The following is a 22,861-nucleotide window of genomic DNA, read 5'->3' on the forward strand; positions in this document are numbered from 1 at the left end:
ACAAGCAGTTCTTTTCAAGGTCCTTAATGGGGACAGGTTGTAATAAAAGTCACAAGAACCGAGGGGGATGGGAGTGGGGAGAAAAGCACTGAAAAGGCAGAAGAGACTTTGAAGTCAGACCTGGGTTCAAATACTAGCTCTGCTATTTATTACCTCTGACCTCAGGCTTATCACTTAAGCCTCTAGTTTCCTCACTTGTAAAAAAAAGATTAGACCATACAATAATCTGCAAGGTCCCTTCTGAGCCTAGGAACACAAGCGTAAATTCTGTCTACTTAAGTTCTTCCCTTAGCCATTCACAGCTTTGATTTTCAGAGGCACTGTGGAGACTGAAGAAGGGCCCTCACATATATGAAGTATATCAAATTTATTAAATATCAAAGATACAAAGCTCTTAATGCTAAATTCATTAAAACATAAGCACTGAAACACATAGTAGGTGCTTAACTGCATGATTTTTTCAAAAAAATAAGCATCAAGATTAATGGGATGAAGAGAAGATCCTGAACCCCAACTAAAACAGTTCTAAATTTTATCAATTCCTGTTATAACTTCCCCAATCTACAATGGGGAACCAAAAAACCAAAAAAGAAACCAAAAGGTGAAGTACCTGCAACTTAACTGGTATATTCTTTCAATTCTTGCATCCTATGGTAAAATTCAATCACATTTCCCTCCACCATAGGAAAATGTTTTCCAGATAAGCTTGCCCCAACCTACATCTAGAATTCTTTAGGACTCTTTCACAACAACCTTAAACCTCCCACTACTTTTGCTCTGGGAACTGTTATCTTTGTCATTAACATAAATCCTGCATGATTTCTTCCAAAATGACATATCTTTAATGGAAAAGGTTCACAGCAATTATCAAGACAAGGAAGTAGAAATGGGTGATTTATTTTTGGTTGCCATGCTGGTTGACCAAAGGGAGGGATTAGAATTCAGGCATGAAAGTTCAGCTCTAAGTATAAGCCAATATATACTGAAAAAGAACAAGCTATTTTTGTCCCCACACCCAAATGTAGAAAATAAAGGGGCTATGCCCCTGCTTCAAGCAGAAATACTCCTCTTTTCAATTATAACAAGGAAGGAAAAGACAGTTCCAACATTGAAAAGTTTCCCCACCATCACTCTTCCAAAGACAAACACTGTTTCATACCAATCGGTATATTTATTCACACTTTTGATAAAAATACCAGTTATTAGTGAAATTATTACAATACCAAAAGTAACTACTACACTGACATAACCCAGTGCCACTAATCAGAACATGGAATCACACGGAACATCCCAAGTACCCTAAGCACCTTTGTAACTGCTCTCTTTATACATACAGTAACTCCTGTAGGTAATGAATACTAATGGAACCCAATAACTGTTCCCTGATTTTGTCACATCCTGAAATGAGGAAAGAAGGATCAATGAAAAGGATTTTGGGCTCTTCAGTATACCTCTGTGTCCTATCATCTGAATAGATGCTAAGAAAAGTGTTGATAGGATCACTACCTTGGCACCCCACCAAAAAGACAGCAGGGGGCTATAAGGTGATTGAAATTACTTTTAGGGCTAGATCCCTTCTCCCATGATAGAAACTGGGCATCAGGGATGGCAAATAGAAATTTCCCACCTAACTTTCGATGACAAGGGAGACTTCAAAATCACCTACCACCTTACGGACTGCAGTTTTGTCATAATAACTGAGGCCAGATAAGACCACCCTTACTACTCTATACCTTATAAATCAGAACATATCTAAATCTGGAGATAGAACACTTGACTTCAGGCAGGATCCTTTCACAGTCATTATAGCTAATGTACCCATCCAGAGCAAGGCACTCTAGTCATAATCAAAACCTAATAAACCCAAGTAATTCATTCATCCCACTCTGCAGATACTGTCAGCGTTCCAGCTGGACCTTTCTCTGGCCATACTGGTTAATATACCTGGCCAGAGAGAAGACATTCCAACAAAATTCAAGTCAATCACACAATAAAAGCTAGTAGCATTTCAATGCAACAAGTAGAAAGAGAGGTGATGGGAGAGGTTTTGTCAAACTGCAGTGATTGAGGAAAAGTAAAGGAATGAGGCATCTCTTTAAGTTTTATTCCTCCCCTGGCTTCAATGCTAGGCAAAATGTTCAGATGAACAGGTATATAAGTAGCTTGGCCAGCATTTCTTAACAATGGCAATTATGGTTATGGCTAGGGCTTTTCATTCTAAATATCTTACCTGAGCTTGCGATTCTGAAAACTCTATGGGAAGTAAATTATTTTCCCTTCCCTCTGTGTTCTCTTCCCAACTGGGAACTGAAGATTAAGTCCCTGGAGAATATCTCCATTGTGACTTCATGCCTAAGCTTCATCACAGGAAGAGGGTCTACATAAACCTTATGAACATCCAGAAATAAGTTTGACTTAAGTCAAACCAAGAGGACTGACAAATTTGGCATTTTCTTTGCAGTGAGTTTAAGGAGGAATCTTTTGCAGCTAGGCTAAGGAGAAATCCTCAAAACTAGTTAACAACTATGTGATTCCCTATTCCACTTTCTCCATCAAAAATTAACACAAAATAAAAATTAAGGTTTAATTCAATATTTTCAGTAAGTTGCCTTACCATCATCTCGCCTGATCATACCTGAATACTGTTAATATATTATTGTCTACAAGGGCTTCCTTTACTGGTGGCCCTGTGTAGGGGAGGATGAAAAGGAGATGATGGGCAAGAAGACATAGTCCAACCAGACATGGCAGCAAAGGTATTAAGTACAATTAAAATGGAATCTCACAGGGAAGAATGACACTTTCTGGGTGGAGGAAGGGCATTTCTTGGCATAGCTTTCATGTTGTTCTTAAATAGACAAAGAGCAAGAGAAGGCACTTGGGCCACATAGGACTGTTTCATTTATAGTCAGCACATACAAAGACCTACTGCCAAGAGATTTCTCAATATCCCTTTCCCCCAAAAATTGATGAAAAAAAACCCAGTCTTTTTAGGTGGAGTCTTCAGGAAGTGAATGAAATGCAAGTCACTGAAGAACTGATGGCACAAAGTAAAATCCAGGCATGAGGAAAATGTTCCAAGAGGACAAACAGAAGTGCTCTCCTCCTTAGAGAGGTATAAGAAATCTGTCCCAGAGAACCTCAGTGAAACAATGAATTTAAAATTCTTGGGCCAGGAACATAACATCTTCCCAGGAGAGATGCCATCTTCTCAAATGCTCTGACAAAAGGATGACAAAAGCACTGAAAGAAGACAGGGCCAGGAGAATTAAGACTCCAGTTTTCAAGCTATCTTGTCTTTGTGAGTAAAGCAGACTTCTTCCAATATACCTGACTTTTCCCTGTTCTGCAGCAGGGGGTTAAAGGTCCAAGGTAGGTATGAAACAACTTCTCCCCCCCACCCTGATTCCCTTTAAGCATATTCAATGCGAGGAGGGCCACAGCTGCCCTCACTCTTCCGATCTGGGGTCTGAGTGGCTGCCTTGGCCTCACTGCCAACATCCAAGGGCTTGGCTGAGATGTAGTCCTTCACTTTGATTTCCATGTTCTTGGCTTTCAGGGTGGCCATATGTAGCTTCTCCAGGAAATCTGGCATGCCTATCGGAGAGAGGGAAGATGTACATTAGTGACATAGAAAAGTCAGGAGACACTTGTATCATTAAGAGCAAGAATCCATCCCTCTCTGAGATCACAATTGTGACAGTTAACTTATGGAACATGTTAGGGATGAAGGTATCTCATGGTTTTAAAAGGGGTCACAAGCAGTCAGGTGGGCAAGGAAGATGAAAAGGAGATAGGATTCCTGCATACACCGATAACTATCTTCTCTGAGAAGACCCAAAGATATAGTTCTTCTGGTCTTGAAAGCCCTTTTCAAGGTAAGGATGCTCAGCCCAGGTCACATCTCTGTATCTAAAAATGCACCAACTGGTGAAGTTTCATCTCTACCCATATTCTTTTCTACCTCTCTCCCTTACCCAGAAGAGGTTAGAAAATTTACTTGCTGATATTAGAAAAGAAGAAAGTGACATGAGAACAATCCGAAATAGAAGAAATTAGAAAGAAAGAGAAACAAGATGAATGCTATGACATGAAACTTTGGTAGCACCTTTCCAGGGTAACTCTGTCTCCCTGACAAGCACATCTTCCCCACCATATCTTGCTTCCTTCAATATTGTCTAAGAAATATAAATGGGGGAAGCTAGATGACACAACAGATAGAACACCAGCCCTGGAGTCAAGAGGACTGGAGCTCAAATCTGGCCTTAGATACTTGCTAGCAGGGTGACCCTGGGCAAATTCATTTAATCCTGATTCTTTGTGCCAACCCCTCACCCCTACCCCCATCACTCACTCACACACATATACACATCTATATGACTATTATGGGGTCCATGTACAAGGTCCCTCAATAAATGGCAATGATTCTCCTTAAAACATTTTCCTGAACAACAAGCTAATACTTCAGGTTTTTTTATATCATAATTTCTTCATTACTTAATGGAAGCATCACTGGTCTTTTAAGATTGTCCATACTGTTATAGTAATCAAATTCATTTTTAAGTCAGTAAAGATTTAATCCTCACCAAACTGCCCTTGATGTATTAAGAAATAATGAGAAGGGGCGGCCAGGTAGCACAGTGAGTAAGAGCACCAAGCCCCAGAGTCAGGATGATCTGGGGGATCGAATCTGGGCTCAGACACTTAGCACCCACCCAGAAACACCTGGCTGGGTAACCTTGAGCAAGTTACTTAACCCCAATTGCTTAAAAAAAAAAAAGAAAGAAAGAACGAGAATATCCCTAATGTTCAGGTATACAACCCACAACATGCTCAACTGAGGTTACATTCCCAGACATACAAGGAATGAATACTCACCACTGGAGACCATCCAGCTGACGCAGTAACGAGGAAACACAGTTTGGGGATTGTCACTGTATGTTAGCAAATAGTCAAAGCCATTCTGGAAAAGGACAATAGAGTAGGATAAGGGACTTTGTGTCATTCATCATAACTTCCCAAATCAACTCCAAAAAGTAACTAGGTCCTATTTCTGGAGAGTACATCAGTCACAGATATAACTTATCTCCAGTGGTCAATGTTGGCAGCTTAGACAAAGGTCTGTCTTGTGATGATAATCAATAAGCGAATAGGGAAGGTGGTACCAATGCATAAAGGGAAAAAAATGAAGGCTTATCATTTAGAATAGTGATTCCCAGAGTGCCCAGGCATCCTGTGTTTTAAGAAAAATTTCTTTTATTAAAAAACAGTTTGATACACTACTAGGCATGTATCTCAAGGAAGTCAAAGACAAAGAAAGGTCATATGTATAGTAAAATGTGAATTACAGCACCTTTTTTTATGGTAGCAAAGAATTAGAAACAAAGTACCCATTGGTTAAGGAATGGCTAAAATAACAGTGGTACTTGAATGTAACAGACTATTACTGTATTGTAAGAAACAATTATGAAGAATTCAGAGAAAAATGGGGAAGCTTTTATCATCTTATATATGAAGTAAAGAGAACCAAGAAAACAATGTTTAATTGTTTTAGAAATGGATAAATTATTTAGGTGATGATGCTTCACCCTGATACTTTGAAGAAGTGAGGGATTATGAGAGTGGGATCCTGTATAACACCTCAGACTTTTTCAATATACTGTTTAGTTTTACAGAATTTTTCTTTCTTTCTTTCTTCATACTTTATTACAAGGAATAGCTCTTTCAGAGGTGGGGGGGAGGGAATACAGTGGGAAATATAAGTGATGTAAAAAAGGAAATATGAATAAAAATTATTTTTTTAAAAGGGAGAATTATGGTCCCATGTTTAATGAAATAAATTAAAAGCTTTGTTACTATTTTTGTGACAAGGCAGAGATCTGGCTTCAGTCAGGAAGATGAGGAAAAGTTCAAGTGTTACTTCTGACACAAGTGTGACTCTAGGCAAGACACTTAACCCCTCACTGTTCTAGGCTATTTTAAGTTGCAGAGAAGGTACCAACATGCATTGGTAGGGGGAGTTTTCCTCACTATTCAGAAGTTGAAGAGATGTAAAAATAAAATATATTAATGATTGTTTAAATCATCTTCCATTTCTAGCATTTATTCCCTCCCCTTCAAGAGATGTTTTCATATAAGTTCAGGCCTCTTAAAACAAAAACACAAGAAATTCTACATCAATTACTCTTTCTAGGTACCATCCCCTCTCACTTCCCTTCCCTGTTGAAATTCATGAAGGTGTCTATACCCATGGCTTTTACTTCTATACCAAGCATTAGCATCTGAATTCCCTGCAACCTGGCCTCTGTACCCACCATACTACAGAAAACTTCTCTTAAAATACTTTCCAGTGACTACCTTCTCACAAAATGCTGTGGGGTTTTCTCAGTTCTCTTTCACCTCAACTTCTAGGTCATTTGATAACTGAATACTAGCCATCATTCTTGGAACTCTCTCCTTCCACTGGTTTCTGTAAATTATGCTTTCCAGGTTCTCTTTTGTATATTTCGCTGTCCCTCTTCCTTCTCTGCAGAACCATCTGTGGACAGTCCCTAAGCTTACATCTTAGCTATCTGCTTATTCTCAATACCTATTTTCTCAGGTAAGTGATCTACTCTCAAGATTTCAACTATCCTTTTTATACAGCTCATTCCCAAATAATACTGGATTTTCTGAATGACTACTTGTAATCTAGGGTTATACTGTCCATGCTCTACAAGGCTAAGTCTACCTAGAATGTCCCATTACCTCAAGTTCAACATGTCCACAACCAAACTTCTAAGTCTTTCCCCCAAAACTAGTTTCCCACCTCCAATGTATAAGGAGGGTCGGTAATACCCCTATTCTTCTAATTTTTAAGACTAGAAACCTTAGTCATCTCTGTATCTTTTCTTTCACCCCCGATATGCAACCCATCACTACAGCTTACCATTTATCTCTATGAAATGTTTCCATTATTTATTCTTTCAACTACTACCTAGATCCTAATACCACAGTCCAAGCTCTGATCACAATACTGCTACAATAGTTACCTACTTTCTCTCTCTTACCAACTAATTCATCCTGCTATAAGCTTATGCCATTCTTATTATGCCAATCCCTTAATGAAGAGCTTACAGCAGCTTCCTACTGCATCATATTCAAATTTCTCTACTTGGTTTTCAAGAACCATAACTTGGCTTCACTCTACTTATTCAATTTTATTTCCCATTACTACCCTCTGCTCCAAACAGGTCATCTTTCTCAATCTCCCCTTCCAAGAAATCGTTCTCACCTCAGTCTTTGCTCATATGGTTCCTTCTACCTGGAATACTTTTCTTTTTCTATTTATCCAAAACATTACCCAGCCTTTTAGGCCCAGCTTCTATTTCCTCCATGAAGCTTTTTCCTGCTTCAACAGAGCACACACAAGTATATTTGCCCCTCAAATAAAAAATAAAACATACCTGAGTCTACTATGCTTAAGGACTTTAATTGTCTCATCTGTACTAGTCTTATCTCTTCAAGGAGAATGTGATATCTTTGTAACAAGAGCTATGACATCTTTTATATCCATACAGTATTTTATATAATAGATACTCAATACCTGGCTTAACTCTAGATATGTAACTCATCAATACTGCAAGTTGCACATTACAATACCCCCCCCCCCATTTCCTATACTCTGCAGAGAAAGAGTCAAGTCTTAGATTCTTAAAATGAATTTTAAAACTTTCCCATGAAATTTAAAACTTTATTCCAAGGTAAGAACTGTTAGGAAGCATATGTCAAACAGAGTATTGAATGTTCATTTTAACAGTTTACATTCAAGGGGCAGAATGATGACACCTTAACATTAATAACTATCCAGACAGGCCCTCCTTGAAGATAAACACAATACACTGAAATAATACTCCCAAGTTATTTATACACCTTTAAAACCACGTAGTAGGGCGGCTAGGTGGCTCAGTGAATAGCGTACCAGCCCCGGAGTCAGGAGGACCTGGGTTCGGATCTGGCCTCAGACACTTAACACAAAAACTAGCCGTGTGACCTTGGGCAAGTCACTTAACCCCAACTGCCCTCCAAAAGGCAAAAAACAAACAAAAAACAAAATAAAACAAAACAACCCAAGGAGTAAATAGGAGTAATTAGAATCACAGAAAGGATAAATAAAATTCAAGATACTCAGCTAAGTAAATAAAGATGTCCAAAAGTAAATAGAGATGATTATATTACACTTGTAGAGAAGAACAAAGCAGCTACATTTGGAAAGTATTCTCCGGTGTAACTAGAGAAAGGATGCTACCTAGTCAACAAACCATCTACTTGGCCATTAGTATAACAATGCCTCACCATCACCCCATGAGCTGGTCCCAAAATACTACCTACAACTGCTAATCACCACCTTATTCTGGGGCCTCTTCCATCAATGCCATCCTGCTGCAACAGCAGCTCATCTCCACCCTGAGGTAAAAATCATCCACTCATTCTTGGCTGAAAGAAAGCTCACCTCATCAAATGATTTGTGGGGGCGGATAACCATCTGGGACTCATAAGATCGGACTCTAACAAATTCAGGAGATTCTGGTACATTAGGATGTTCCACTGCACTGTGAGAAAGAACATACGATGAATGATGAAATGATAACTCCAGATATCACTTGTCTTGGCAGCATGTACATTAAAACAATATTAATTTTCATGAGGGTAATGATTCAGAGGGGGAAAGAAGTGTTTTTTGGTTAAAAACAAAAACAGCATATTAAAGAAAAAAATGTTTTTGTAATGGTCCTGTGATTTCATCAGTCTAGTGAGCTTCCAGAAAGGAAATACCCTTACCAATGCAGATCTGCACCTACTCAGCAGATTCAGTCTTCAATGAGTCTCCTGAAGCACTGAGATTAAGTGACTTGCTCAGAGTCACAAAGTCAGCATGTGAAAGGAGTAAGTCTTAATGATACCAAAGCCAGCCCCTCTATACACCATACCATGCTGCCTCTTTGTAAAATATAAACTACTTAATGACACCAAAATGTGCCATGCCACCCTCCAATCACAATTTCTCTTTCAGGGGTCAATTAGAAGGTATCATTCTAAAGAAATTTGCTTGTCTTTCTGGAATAATTTTCATTGGGAATATTGTTCCCCTTTAAATCATCCCTAAAAAAGATAGAACATTTGGGGCGGCTAGGTGGAGCAGTGAATAGAGCACTGGCCCTGGAGTCAGGAGGACCTGAGTTCAAATCTGGCTTCAGACACTTAACACAAAACTAGCCGTGTGACCTTGGGCAAGTCACTTAACCCCAACTGCCCTCCAAAAAGCAAAACAACAACAAAAAAAAAGATAGAACATTTGCTACATAGAATCCACTGAGAAGAGGTTAATATTCCAAGGATATTTAAATGCATCTCTCAACAAAAGTGAAGGTTTTGGGGTTGCTAGGTGGCAGCAGTGAATGGAGCACTGACCCTGGAGTCAGAAGGACCTCAGCTCAAATCCGGTCTCAGACACTTGACACTAACTAGCTGTGTAACCCTAGGTGAGTCACTTAAGCCCAATTGCCTTGCTTCAAAAAAAATTAAGTTAAAGTTATGCTCAAAATCATTATTTGCCCCACTGCCAACTATACTCACCGTGACACCAACACCATAACATTGTTTTCCTGATCCACACTGTACCTCCGTACATATACATAATCCCGTGAGTACATTGGATACTAAAGAAATAGAGAAACAGTTTCAGCTTCAGATATATCTGATTAAAGTAAAAATATCAATGAAAATAAAAGTGCTCACAGGAAAATGAGTCACCCAGTGAAGAACTTCAGAGCCACTGATCACGTCCCTCTCAATTACTTCTAGTTTGATGACCAGAGCATCCCACTTCTTCCTATATTCTGTATCCAGCTATGGAGAGAAAGAACATACAGAGACTAAGAAATCTCAAATAAAGTTCTGGAAAGCTCTATTCAAAAATTTCCCAAACCTTAGCCACTAGAAAGTGGAACACTAAGTACTGTTTCTGTTTTTATTAACTAAAAGAGTGGTAAATTTAAAAAAAAATTAAGAGAATGTTACAAAAGGGAAGTTACAATGTACTCCACAACAAAAATCATACATTAATTTTTTAAAAAGGGAGGAAAATGGAGAGCACAGAATAACTCATTTTTGTCACATATATGGCATGAAATATTTTTGTGGCAAATTGTCACATCTGTTCAACCTAACCCAAATGCTAAGACAAAATTCTCATAGAATACTATCATAAAGTTTTGCTGCTGTTTAATGTTGTCTTCATGTGTCATTTTTTTCAGTCCAAATCTGTGAGTTCATTAGTACAGGAACTCCCCATTCAGAAATTTCCTCTGCTGATGCAACTGCATATAAGTTCCCCAAGGAACTGGGGAACACTGAATGATTAAGTGACTTGCCCAGGTCATACAGCCCAATATCAGAGGCAGATCTTAACCCAGACAGGTTCTCCACTATATCACACTGCCTCTCATAGGTAGAGGAGGTAAAGTGGGACATAGAAGGGAAAAGGGAGACCACTACAATCACAAGTTCTGAATGGCATGGTACATTAAGCAGGTACTTCTAAACAGCATGTAATTCTGATATTTCACATGGCTCCCAGGTCATCTATCAATATTTTGTGAAAATAAATTATGAAACCAAACTAATCACTAGGGACTAAAGCCAAGTAGAAGGAAAACAAAGGTTAGAGAATGACTTAAGCTGACTACTTGCCCTACAAGGAAAAGTCACTCAGTCTCAGTCCATCCAACTTCCCATGCAGCTAAAAAATAGAAAATAAAAATCTTGCCACAGTTCAGATCCAAATAAAAATGAACTCCAAAGAACTAGCAAAATTCTTTGACTATACTGAACATATGTTGTATTTTTATCTCTTCAGAAGACCATAAATTAGAGCTCAACAATATTATATCACAATAATAACAATTATCCCAATGTAGTACACTTCTGTAATACTTCATACTTTTAAAAATCAACCTCATTACATGCTCTCACTTAATATTTCCAAGAGCCATGTGATCTGAGACACAGAGGAAATCATTATACCACGTGACAAATGAGGAAACAAACATGGAGAGGTTATAAATGGCCTAAATTCACACAGAAATACTTTGTTGTATCAAAAATGGCCAACTCAACATCCTGCTATTAATATTGTTTCTTCAGATAGGAAGATTTTTCTGGAAAAAAATTTTTCTCCCTCTCAGCAGTACTAGTTAACTTTAAGCTTTAGGGGAAAAAAGCTGACCCACCTGAACATTGAAGAACTGTCTAGGTGTCACATCGGTATATGTTCCAAACACTAAAAGGAAAACAGAAGGTGTGTCACAAGCGTTACTTAACTGCTATTTCAATTGTGATTAGGGTGCAACTGTATCACTGAGTATTTACTTAAAGACAGATGGAGAAACTAGCAATCATAATGGGGCAGGGGGCATTTCTTTATAAAAAAGAAACATTTTTATAAACCTTAAGACTGACAATAATCAAGTGGAGAATATGAGAAAAGAGACAGGCAGATCTAAATGAAGTCAGTAAGAATGAAGTAGTGTGAGAAAGACAAATGAAACATTGCTAGAGTTCTGCACTCCTAGCCAACAATGGCATATGGGTCATGTTAAGCCAGAAAGGAAACCTGGGATTCACCTCTGTATTGGTAGAGGTGAGTCCCACTGATGAGGCGCCTCCAGAGTTTGAAGTGTTTCTTGTCCATTACCATTTCCCATGGCTGCTCTTTGGTGGCTTTATCACTAGCTTCTTCTGTTTGGGGTTTGGGTTCAGGGAGGTGGCACTCTACTCCACTGCTTCGGAACACACTAGACATTTCCTCCATTCTTTTCATCTCATCAATAGATCTAAAAAAAGGAAAGATAAGAGACGCTACAGAACCTTATGATCACTATCATTATTCAAATGATATCTCAGTAAAAACAAATAAAAAAACAAAACAAAAAAAAAAAAACACCATGAGAACATAAAGGGGGGGGGGGGGGGGGGAGGGGGGGGGGGGGGGGGCGGAATCTTCATTCTGAGAAACATAATTTCAAATCCCAGAAAGGTTAGAGTTTAAACTGGGGTCAATAACTTTGTAGACCTATGAGGAAAAGAAATAGCACTTTCAATAATATATTCAAAGGGCTTAAAAGTTGTCATTAAGAACTGAGTAACTGGAACGAAACCAACAAAAAAGTGGGCAGTGAGACAAAAATGCTAAACGAAGCAAACAATTTAATCAAACTATGAATCAAAACAGATTACAAGAAGTTACTAAAACCCAAGCTCAACCTATTTTTTCCTTCTTTTTTCTGGCACATGAACAAAATCAAAAGTTTAAAACAAACAAAAAGCCACTCAAAAAACCTAGTAAATACAACTCAGAAATGAAAACTGTATTTTTAGAGCCACTGAAATAAAATAAAACTAAAATATCAAACTTCTTTGAAATGAAATTAGTTGGAATTTTAATCCTTGCACTAAATAAAAAGCATATATTTAGTATCCTAAAAACTGAAGGAAACTAAAGCACTTTAAAATACTCACCCTGAAAAATAATGCAATCTCCAAAAACATGTTCATAAACACCAAGGACTATAGGATCTATTTAATGATAACAGTAATAATAATAGCTAACATTTATAGTGCTTTAAGATTTGCAAAGTGCTTTGCACGCGCATACGCGTGCACACACATATCATTAGATCCTCTCTCATTAATCCTTTGAAATACCATTATCTTCATTCTACAGATGAGAAAACTAATGTTAAAAGAAGTTAAGTGAAGGGGGTGGCTAGATGGCCCAGTGAGTAAAGCGCCATCCCGGACTCAGGAGGACCTGAGTTCAGTTCCGGCCTCAGACACTTAATACCCTCACAAAAAATAACTAGCCGTGTAATCTTGGGCAAGTTACTTAACTCCAATTGCCCTCCAAAAGGAAAAAAAAAAAGAAGTTAAGTGACTTGGCTAGATTCACACATCTAATATGCATCTGAGGCAGCATTTGAACTCAGGTCTTCTTGACTCCAAATCCCAGTACTCTATCCACTATACACCTAGCCATTTAAGTCTTTATAGTAGCCAATTCAGTGCTCAGTTCATACTGGTGCTCAATAAAGAAGAAACTGGAAATTCTAAAATTTATCTATAACACAAAGAAGTTCAGAAACACAGTATTAACTCCAAAACTAATTTCACACCAATGATTATTCCTAGAACTAGAAGCAATGAGAAAGAATTCAGATTATAAGCATCAAATCCTTATTCTTGCACATGACAAAGCCTCATTTGTGGTGCTAAGTATTCTTAAGCAGGCTGCTGACATAAGGGCAAAGACAGATTTCCAATCTGTCTGGATGGGGTGGTAATAAATAGTGTCCTTCCTTGTCTACTAAAACCTCCAAATGTTATAAAGTAAATCTTTTCCTTCAACTTCTACAAAAGAATTTTGATTTCTGAAAAGCATTTGGATCAGCCTTCCCTCTTCCACAATAAAGCAGTCAGTGCTCTAGAAAGTAGCCTATTGTTATCATGGTACAAGTTATTTAAGTGAACTAAAAAGTCATTCAACTTCATCAGTGCTACTGTCTCCCCCAAAAAATAAAAGGGAGGAGATATTTTTCTTATTCTATCTTGCCCACTCAATTCCTGGCCAGGGCTTTGGGTTAGACAATTGTAGTACAACAGGTTTCAAAGACACAGCAACGAAGAGCAATTTACTTTATTTACAAAATTCAGTGCTTCTAGCCTAGTCCAAGATGAAAATCAAGCACAGTTTGAGAGTTACAATAGTGGCACTGAATCTGAATACCTATATCAGATAAAAGAATTATAATTCATATCCATCATGTTCTATCCTTCAAGCAGAGAGGATGTGATAACAACAGTTAAATGTAGTTTGGAACCAGAACACTGGAGATAGGAGATACTTCCCCCTCCTCAGAAGCTTTTTAACAGATATAATCAAATGGTTCATCTTTTGAAATTAACTTTTGAAGCAAAAGTTTGCTCTCTGGGATGTGGTTTCGACCATGATACAAAATCTACAAGCTTCAATTCAACTGAATAAAACATTATCTGGGAAAAGTTTAAAAGGCATGAGAGTGCCCTTTCACAGAATATGTTTAAAATAGTTCTATACTTGATTCAAAGCAACCATTAGAAAGATCCCATTTAAATCACTAGTTAGGAATATTTTATCTTACAATTTTTCTTATATAAGTATATTTTTGTTCTTTGATATCAACTTAATATATATATATAGATTTCATTTTTATAAAGTACCATCCAAAAAACCCCCAACAACCAAAACCCACCTCATTGCCTAACATTTCTTCAGGGTCTCATCTTTAGTCCTAAAAGATGTTTTAGTTGGTACAACAAGCATTTAAATAGGCACAGGGCCAGATGCTACTGGGAATACAAAGAACAAAGCAAAATGACTCCTTCCTCAAGGCAATTATATTTTAATGGAAGAATACAACATTTTCATAGAAGGATAAAGAATATGTATAAAACACAAAGTGATGTGGGTGAAGACTAATAGAATCAGGAAAAGTCTTATGAGGAGGTAGTACCTGAGCTCATTGTTGGGTATCCATGTCAAAGTTAAGGATTAAGAGAGGTACCAAATACTGACAAGTGCTAAAGGTTCAGCCACAAGAAGTCAGACACCACTTATAAAACTTTTCTAATAGTAAAGTAGCATGAGTTATCTCATGAACAAAGAAATTATAAATTATAATACCTATTTCACAACAGAGGCAGCTTGTAACAGTGTTGATAGTCCACTACCTATGTGACCTTCAGCAAATTCAATAAACTGTTTAACCTGCAGTGCTAAAGACTAAATGAAATAGTCATTAAAATCTCAGTATAAGGTCAATTTGTAACAAGTGATTTTAAAGTCTGAAAAAAAAAATCCAACTATCAAAACAGAATAAATGGTACAGACTGACTACCTACCTACCATGCTCCCAATCTTGTACACTTATCTCTGGGTTAATCTGAGATTGATATAGTAACAGCTAACAGTAACAGCTAACCAGTAACAGCTGCTAACAAGTGAGCTTGACTTTAAATCCTTTCAAAATTCAAAAGCAGACTGTTAGAAATGGTTAATGAATAGCTTAAAATATAAAGTGAACAAAGAAACACAAGGTGGTGTAAAGGGAAAAAGTACTAGACTTGGAGTGGAGAAAGACCTGGGGATGCATCCTACCTCTTGGGTTTACCAGCTGTGAGACCACAGGCAACTCATTTAGCATCTCTAGATCTCATTTTCCTTATTTGGAAAACCGGGATATTATCTATATCATCCCTAACTGACAAGGTTGCTTTAAGATTCAAGTGAGAGTGTTATAATACACTCTGAAAACCTTAAAATGCTAAACATTAGAAAAAGCCAGCATGGCATCATCAAGAACAGGTACTACCAGATTAACTTCATTCCTTTGCTGACAGTGTCAGTCAATAAGCATGTATTAAGTTCCTACTAGGTGCCAGACACTGTGCTAAGCCTGGAGTTAGATCCAAGATACAAGACAGTCCAGGCCATAGAGGAGCTCACAATATGATGGAACAGACAAGAAACACCTACCAGGGTCTCTGCCATGCAGGAAGGGCTAAGTTTTCTCTAAAAGGCAGGAAAATTGTCCCTACACCTCGACTGGTTAAGGGAACTATGTGTAGGTATTAAGGAGACTTTTTAGTTACCTAAGGCAGTGAAGTCAAAACAAAGAATCTGTAGATCCCTATGGATCTCATTATAATGACTTAGAAAGCCACAAATTAACATCATCTATGCTGCACTTTATTTTTATTTTTTTATATTTTACTTTGTTAAACATTTCCTTATTACATTTTAATATGGACTATACTCTGGGAGTTTTGCCAGCCTGCTTGTGCCAGCTGGCCAGCCTCTCTTACAGAGGACACTAAAAAGTCAGCTTATGAGGCTCTGTGACCCCTTAGACTTGGCAGATATCCCACTGTCAGGCAAGTTAATACTTGGCCCCTCTGACCAGATATGTTTTCTTACAGAGAAGGCTGCATATTGCTGAAGCAGTGCTATATCCTTAATAAGTATAGTTTCCATGTTACTGTTAAGTAAATGTCTTTTTAAAGTGTTGGTCTACCAATGTCTCATTTCATTTCATTTCCAAGACAACTTCTGGAGTTGACCTAAAACAGGGTTTACCAGACTGGTAAATCAGGGGAATATTATGGGAACAGTTCATCTAGATGCTAGCGAGGCATCTACCCAAATTTTCATGTTCCTGCTATGGAAAAGATGGACATATTGGCTAGACAATAATACAGTTCAGTGGATTAAGAACTGACTACTTAGCAAATCTCTAAGAGTAGCAATAATGCTTAAAAGTTAACCTGAAAGAAGGTCTCTAATATAGTGCCCCAGAAATCTGTGTTTGGCCTTCTATTTATGCTGAGTTAACATTTTTTATTAGTGACACAGACAGCACAATTCTCACTTAGGTTCAAAACAGCAATTTTATAAGCATAACACAGGTAGACAACTGCTTTCTGAAAATCATCTGGGGTGCATCTCCTTGGAGCAGAAGGCTAACATGTAGAATACTGTTATATTCAGTTGATATGTTTATTAGTTTTACTGCACTGCTTCCCCCCCCCTTTTTGTTACAAAGGATGGCTGAGTAGGAGAGAGGTGAAGGATATATTTGAAAATGAAAGCAATATGGAAACAAAAACTACCAATATTGTTTTTTAATGATCTAGGGTTTTTGGTCGATTGAAAATTCAACATCAATCAAAAGTTACAACAATAGCTAAGAAAGCTAATCTGATTTTAGGCTTTGATGAAATGTCAAAGTATCCAGAACTAGGGAGGTAACAATCTTGCTGTACTCTGCCCTGATCCGACGACAATCTGGAGAATGTTTAATTTTGGGCACCATATTAAAAACAAACACACTGAATAAGATGTAGCAGAGCGGTTGTCCAAGTATAATCTGGTTTTCAAAGTATGGGGATCCCCAAAATCTTGTCAGAAGATCTGTGAGGTCAAAACTATGGTCAAAACAATACAAAGACATTATTTGCCTATTAAAAAGTCCCTCCTTTTTTTTAACTACACATCTGAAGCTGGATTTTCTTCATATATTTACAACAAAACATAATACAAAGATAAAACGCAAAAGCAGATATGAGAATCCAAAAGTCTTCTATTAGGAAGCTATGTAGTGCAATGCACAGAGTGCTAGATATGGAACCAGGAAGACATGAGTTCAAATCCAGCTTCAGACACTTAGTAAACTGTGTGACTCTGGGCAAGTCACTTAAATCTGTCTCAATTTCCTCATCTGTAAAATAGGAATAATAATAGACCCAATTTTCATTATTGTTGTGAGGCTCAAATGAGATAACATGCTATATTATCATTCTATTAAGCCAGACATTAAAGAGATTTGCAAAAATATGTAAAACAAAATTTTCTTGTTAAATTTGTTTTTGGAAGTTACTGTTCATAAAAATGTTATTTATGTTAACATGAAATTGTTTTTATTTTAAATTAATAGTTTTAATTTCTAAACGGTAAATATTAACATAACCCATAAAAAATGCTATTTGGGGGTCCTCGGTAATTTTTAATTGTGCAAAAGGGTCCTAAGGCCAAAAATGTTTAAGAATCATTGTACTATTTCCAGGGGACAGTGACCTGGCAAGATGTATGATGACTGCCTTAAATATTTGAAGAGGACAGAAATATCTGAAATTTGTTCAGCTTGGTGCCAGAGTATAATAGTACTACTAAGAGAAAGAGATAGAGGTTACAGAGAGACAAATTTAAGCTGATGTTAAATAAAGATTTTCTAACAGAACTATCTAAGAATGGAACAAAATGTTTTCGACATCGGTGAAATACAATTATTGTAAAAATGTGACCTGACAAGAGCTTCTGTGGATGCTGGAGCTTCTGCCTCCTAAGCAGCCACAGATACTGAAGACTTAAAAAATTTCAGTTCTTGCCATAAAAATTCTTAACACTGTCAAATAGTTCAACATCAGAAATGGATATGATTATCAATAAAAATGGCATTAAAGAAAATTCATTGACATTGCTTGGCCAGTGCACCACAAGGACAAGGTCTTTCCATTAGAATCATAGCTGAAACTTCTCTATTCCCCCCCCTCCACCCGCCCCCAGCACCGCCCCCTTAAAATGTGAGCTCCTTGAGAGCAGAAAGCAGCATTTTCTGATTGTATTTCCAGCATTATGCCTGTAGAAAACACTTCATAAATACTTTTTCATTCTTTCATAGTAGATTCTTCTTCCTCAAAGCCTTCAGCTGAAGACTGGAAGCCTATTTCTAAAGGATCTTGTTGAAGAGCTTCTTTTTTAAGAAGTTTAGACAAGATGGTCTTTAAGATCCCTTTTAACTCAGAGACTGTGATTTTTATCCTTAGAAGCCTTGCTAACTTGGTTTCATATAATTTCCACCTCGGCTTTCCAAACTATCATCATAGTTAGCAATTTTCAAGTAGTAACACGAAACACTAAAGATTCACATTTATGGGCCAATTCATTTAGTTGCTTTACAGTAGAATGGAGAAAAAAACTAAAAAATCTCAGGCCAACTTTTACCTAGTTTTGATAATATGGAACAAAGCCATCAGGAATATAACCTGAACTGGTGGCCTTAATGCAGGAGCCTCTTATACAAAAGAAGCTTTAATCTCAATGACAGAAGAAAGTCATTTTCTTCCTCACCAGTAAGCCAAAAGGATTTTATTTAAGTGCACTCTAATAAATATCATACTGAAATATTAAAGTACTCGATTTCCTGGGTTGGGTTTAGAAATGGGTAAGAAAGACAATGTTCTCCACTAAACTTCCAATCTGTAAACATATTTGTTTCTGGTATGAATTAAAGCAAGAGCCTAATAAAATATTCATAGTTTCTTCCCATATCTGTACAACACACTGTGTATATTTCTTAATTTCCTTCCTCTCCTACTGCTGGGTTTTGGTTTTTTATTTTTTCAAAGTTACAAGGAGATAAGTAAAAATATTTTATTTTCCCTTAAGAGCACTAGACTCACAGGTCATTATTTTGAAAGCCCAGACAGCAACAAAAATAATCAAAATTTATTTAAAAAAAAATACAGACAAAGAGGCTTAGTTCCAGGTTAAAAGTCAAGAGATAGGAGCTATAAACTTTTGGCCCCAGCAATGACTCACAAAGTGACCTTGTACAAGTTCCTTCCTCTCTCAGGTTCTCTTGATGCTGCTAAAATTAATAAGATAGTGTTAGTAAAGTCCTTTAAGCTCTCTAGAGGTAATTACTTAGAATAGAAAGTGTCAATACTCTTCTATTACAGGGATAAGGGACCTTCATTCTGAGTAGAAAACAATAGTGATGTAATACAAGACAGTTTAGCATGTATATTCAATTTAAAATGCCTGCTGTGTCATCACTGAGATTTAGGAACCACATAAAATTAATGGTTTTATTCCATAGCAGCAAGTATACTGCCCTCTAAGAATAAAAATTCCATAGGAAACACGTAAGAGTTGTATATGAAGTGGTTCATTACTAAAAAAAAAAAAAATCAGTACTTTCGTTATTTAAGTAAGCCCAAAAACATTCTGGGAAATAAAAATCCCTAGTAAGCTGGTTTGATAATCCCTGTAAGTGCTTATTTCAAAGCAGATGGAATCAATCAACATGTATTTATTAAGGGTGAATAATATTCAACACCAAGGAAAGAAAATCAACCTGTCTTTAGAGTATTTTACTTAACAAAACATCAAAACCATAAGTTAACAATTACAGAGACGCAGAATACCACTGTACAACCAAATTCTTCATGGAAAAAATTTCACTCAAATTTATTATCTTATCAAGCTAACAATTTTCCTTATGTTCTTACATCTAGAGGGCTGTAGAATGAAGACCAAATTTTGGGTGTGTGAAATTTAACATGATTTTATAAGAATATTCATGAGAAACACAGTAAAGCAATTCTTCCAGATTTGAGTTTAGGCATTTAAAAAAAGTGCTCTGGGTAGCCTTTGTTAGGAAAAACAAATCCCAAAGCCAGTAAAAATGGATTAGGGCCAAAGTGTATCCAAAACATGGTTTCACTCTATCCAAAGGGGAGGGGTTGATAAAATACACCAAATGGCCATATCTCTGCCAACACAAGCAATGGTTGCCACTTCATATACACATACCTAGTTACTGCTGGAAGAGGTATTTACATTTTAAGTCTTATCCTTAACTGTAGAAATGAAAATCTATCCCTATTAGAGGAATTTCAAGAATCAGCAAACAAATGAAGGAAACCACGGGGAGGCTGGTGCACTTTTTTGTATGTCTAGGTGAAAAGAGGACCCTAACAAGGATTCCTGCAGATCTCCTAGGAAAACTAATCATAAGGGAGATGCAGTACTGGAGCTAGCTAGCACTGATGATATTCAACAATCATAAAGTCCTAGCTTATTTAGCACAAGTGTGAGTTGATTTTCAGAGCTTGAAATCTCATCAATTTCTGCTAATTCACATTGGAAGGAAATTCCTATTCTGACTTCAATTTTTTCTATAAAAGTAGAATGCTTTGATACTGCTTTCTGACAAACTCCAGTTTTTTTTAGCCTTAAGTTTTGTTTTGTTTTTCCTTCAAGGCAGACCTGCCCTTAGATTGGAGGTTTTAATTAACCTGTTTTGAAGTGCAGATTGAAGATTAACAATCGCATGAATGTTTCCAGCACAAAAAAAGAAATCTAATTTGACTAGTCTTTGCATCCTAGGTCCCCACAGGATAAATATGCCTCCTATTCCTAACTTACAAGAAGGAACTTAAAAATTATAGGAAGCAAAAAAATTACTTTTGCCAAAACTGTTTACTGCTACAGAGATTAGCACACCGGTAAAGTAGGAACTATGAGGCAACAGACCCATCAACGTCCCACTCAACAACCACCAAGAACTAAAATTTCACATCAGAAACCAAGACCCTCACCTCTGTAGCTCCTCTTCTTTGATCCTCTCCTCCTCCCACACGAAGATTCCAGTTAAAGCAGCCATTAGTTTACAGGCATTCCCGTGGTGGCTGTGAAACTTGCGCCAAAGTCTGCTGAAAAGGCTCCAGCGCGTCCTCTCCGGGTAGATGTTGCTGTAGAGCTGGCCGATCTGCTGGGCACGGCGGACCCTCAAGCTGGTAACATAGCTACACTGGTTAGCTAAAATCGAGAGCAGGCTCTTATTCTGCCTAGGGCCTCTTTCAATCTCCTTCTGGAACCAACTCAGAGCCTGCTGTACCCTGCCCTTGAGGGAGCTCACCTGACGCCCCCAGCCCAGACTCCCATCCGCAAAGCTGGCAAAGCGTGCGGAGCTCACACAGTAGGAATAAACACTGGAGGGCGACCTCCTCTGCAGTGAGTGGAACATTCCTGCTAAGTCGGTCCGACCAGTCTGTCCCCCTCGACTCCCTCCCACGGAAAGGATTAGTCAAAGCAAGTCACTTACAAAGCTGGGACTCACCACGAGCCTCTTTCTCAAACCATCAAGTCCAGGGCTGCCCCTCTGTTTCAGCATTTGATTTACAAATATAGTGACTGGACTTTTAGCTTCTGGGGAGAAAATTCTACTCTCTCTCTACACAACTGGGCCCCAAACAACCGCCCCAAATCACTAACGGAGAGGAACAGGAAGATCCCAGGAGCAAAAAGGTAACTTGGCAGACTGTTTCAGGGGTTAAGGGTGTCAAAGTGGTTGGCCAGCTCCCCGCTTTACACAAGAGCTGACGTAGAACTTCTCAGCAGGCCTGAATTTTGCCCTGTGTGGCTGGAAGCGTCCTGGGAAACGAAGGAATCAATCTAATGGCAGCCAATTAGGGGTCGCTGCTGAGAAACCCCTTGGGGGTGCGGGGAGGGAAGAGATGGAAGAAAAAAAGGAGGAAGGCGGGCCCCGAGGGAGGCAGTGAGGGTGACTGGGAAGCTTCATGCGGCCCAGGCCTGAGGGACACGCGTGACTTCCCGCCCCTGGAAGCCACCCCAGTCAAGGGGCAGGGAGACCTTGGACTGGAAGCCCAGACTGGTCAGGCAGGTGGTGGAGGGACAGTCCCAAAGAGGAGAGAGCTATTCGGGTGGAGGCTGGACCCCACGAGACGGGTTAGACTGGGCCCTGAGTAACCAGTCCGTTAGGGCCCGCAGGCCTCGGCTCCCCTCGCTTGGGCCCCCGCGGCCTCGGCGTCTAGGTCCCCGGCGCCACACGCCCGACTCGGCCCCGCCCCCGTGGGCACAGGCCTCCGGCCTCCTTCTCCGCAGCAGCCGAAGGAGCCAGGACCAACAGCTGCAGGCCGCCGTCCACAGCGGGCCAGAAGAGGCCTAAATGGAGATGGGGCCGGCAGGTTGTCCTGGGGGCGAGTCTGGCCAGGCCGCTGCGGAGATCCCGACCCCTCTTCAGTAGCCACCACAAGCTCTTGTCCCTGCAACCTACCACCCCACCCCCTCCCACCTCCGACTGCCGCTACCTCTCTTCTGATTGGCCGTAACCTTTGCCCTCCCACCACTCACTGGCGCCGAGGAGTGCTTGTCATGCAGCCCAGAGCCGATTCGTCTAGCCTCTGCATCCGCTAGCAAGGTAGGTGGAGCCCGCGCGCAGCCTGAACCAGTCAAGGGCGTCTTAGAGACGACCCAGGACCCTTCCCTCCCCGCCCTCCTCACGCAGCTGTCTATGAAAATGCCTGCGACAGTGACTGTTTTGTTTTCAAGTGCTCGTGGAACGGAAGACTATTCCCGAACCACGGCAGGTTAGGAAAGATACCCCAATCCCTAGACAAATCCCTGTTTACCTGTTCTCTTCAA

At 38.8% G+C, this 22,861-nt stretch overlaps 1 protein-coding gene across 3 annotated transcripts; it reads right to left on the reverse strand.

Annotated features, from left to right (window-relative positions):
- Positions 1-352: 352 nt before the first annotated feature.
- On the reverse strand, positions 353-22,507 carry STARD7 (StAR related lipid transfer domain containing 7). Of its 3 annotated transcripts, none has more exons than XM_069075609.1 (9): positions 21,537-22,505; positions 21,016-21,210; positions 11,665-11,873; positions 11,271-11,320; positions 9,778-9,888; positions 9,616-9,698; positions 8,492-8,591; positions 4,879-4,963; positions 353-3,597 (listed from the first exon to the last, which is right to left on the reverse strand). In XM_069075609.1, the coding sequence occupies exons 2-9, from the start codon at positions 21,078-21,080 to the stop codon at positions 3,413-3,415; spliced, it is 888 nt and encodes a 295-aa protein (XP_068931710.1). In that variant the 5' UTR covers positions 21,081-21,210; positions 21,537-22,505; the 3' UTR covers positions 353-3,412. The 3 variants fall into 3 exon arrangements, with proteins under 3 accessions (XP_068931710.1, XP_068931709.1, XP_068931708.1); XM_069075608.1 differs by having other exon boundaries at positions 21,522-22,505; XM_069075607.1 differs by having other exon boundaries at positions 21,016-22,507.
- Positions 22,508-22,861: the final 354 nt, after the last annotated feature.

This window comes from Petaurus breviceps, unplaced genomic scaffold (genome assembly GCF_028583685.1).
Source record: "Petaurus breviceps papuanus isolate PSGF00001 unplaced genomic scaffold, PetGlider_PUasm1.0 90919, whole genome shotgun sequence".
In the NCBI taxonomy this organism is placed as follows: domain Eukaryota; kingdom Metazoa; phylum Chordata; class Mammalia; order Diprotodontia; family Petauridae; genus Petaurus; species Petaurus breviceps.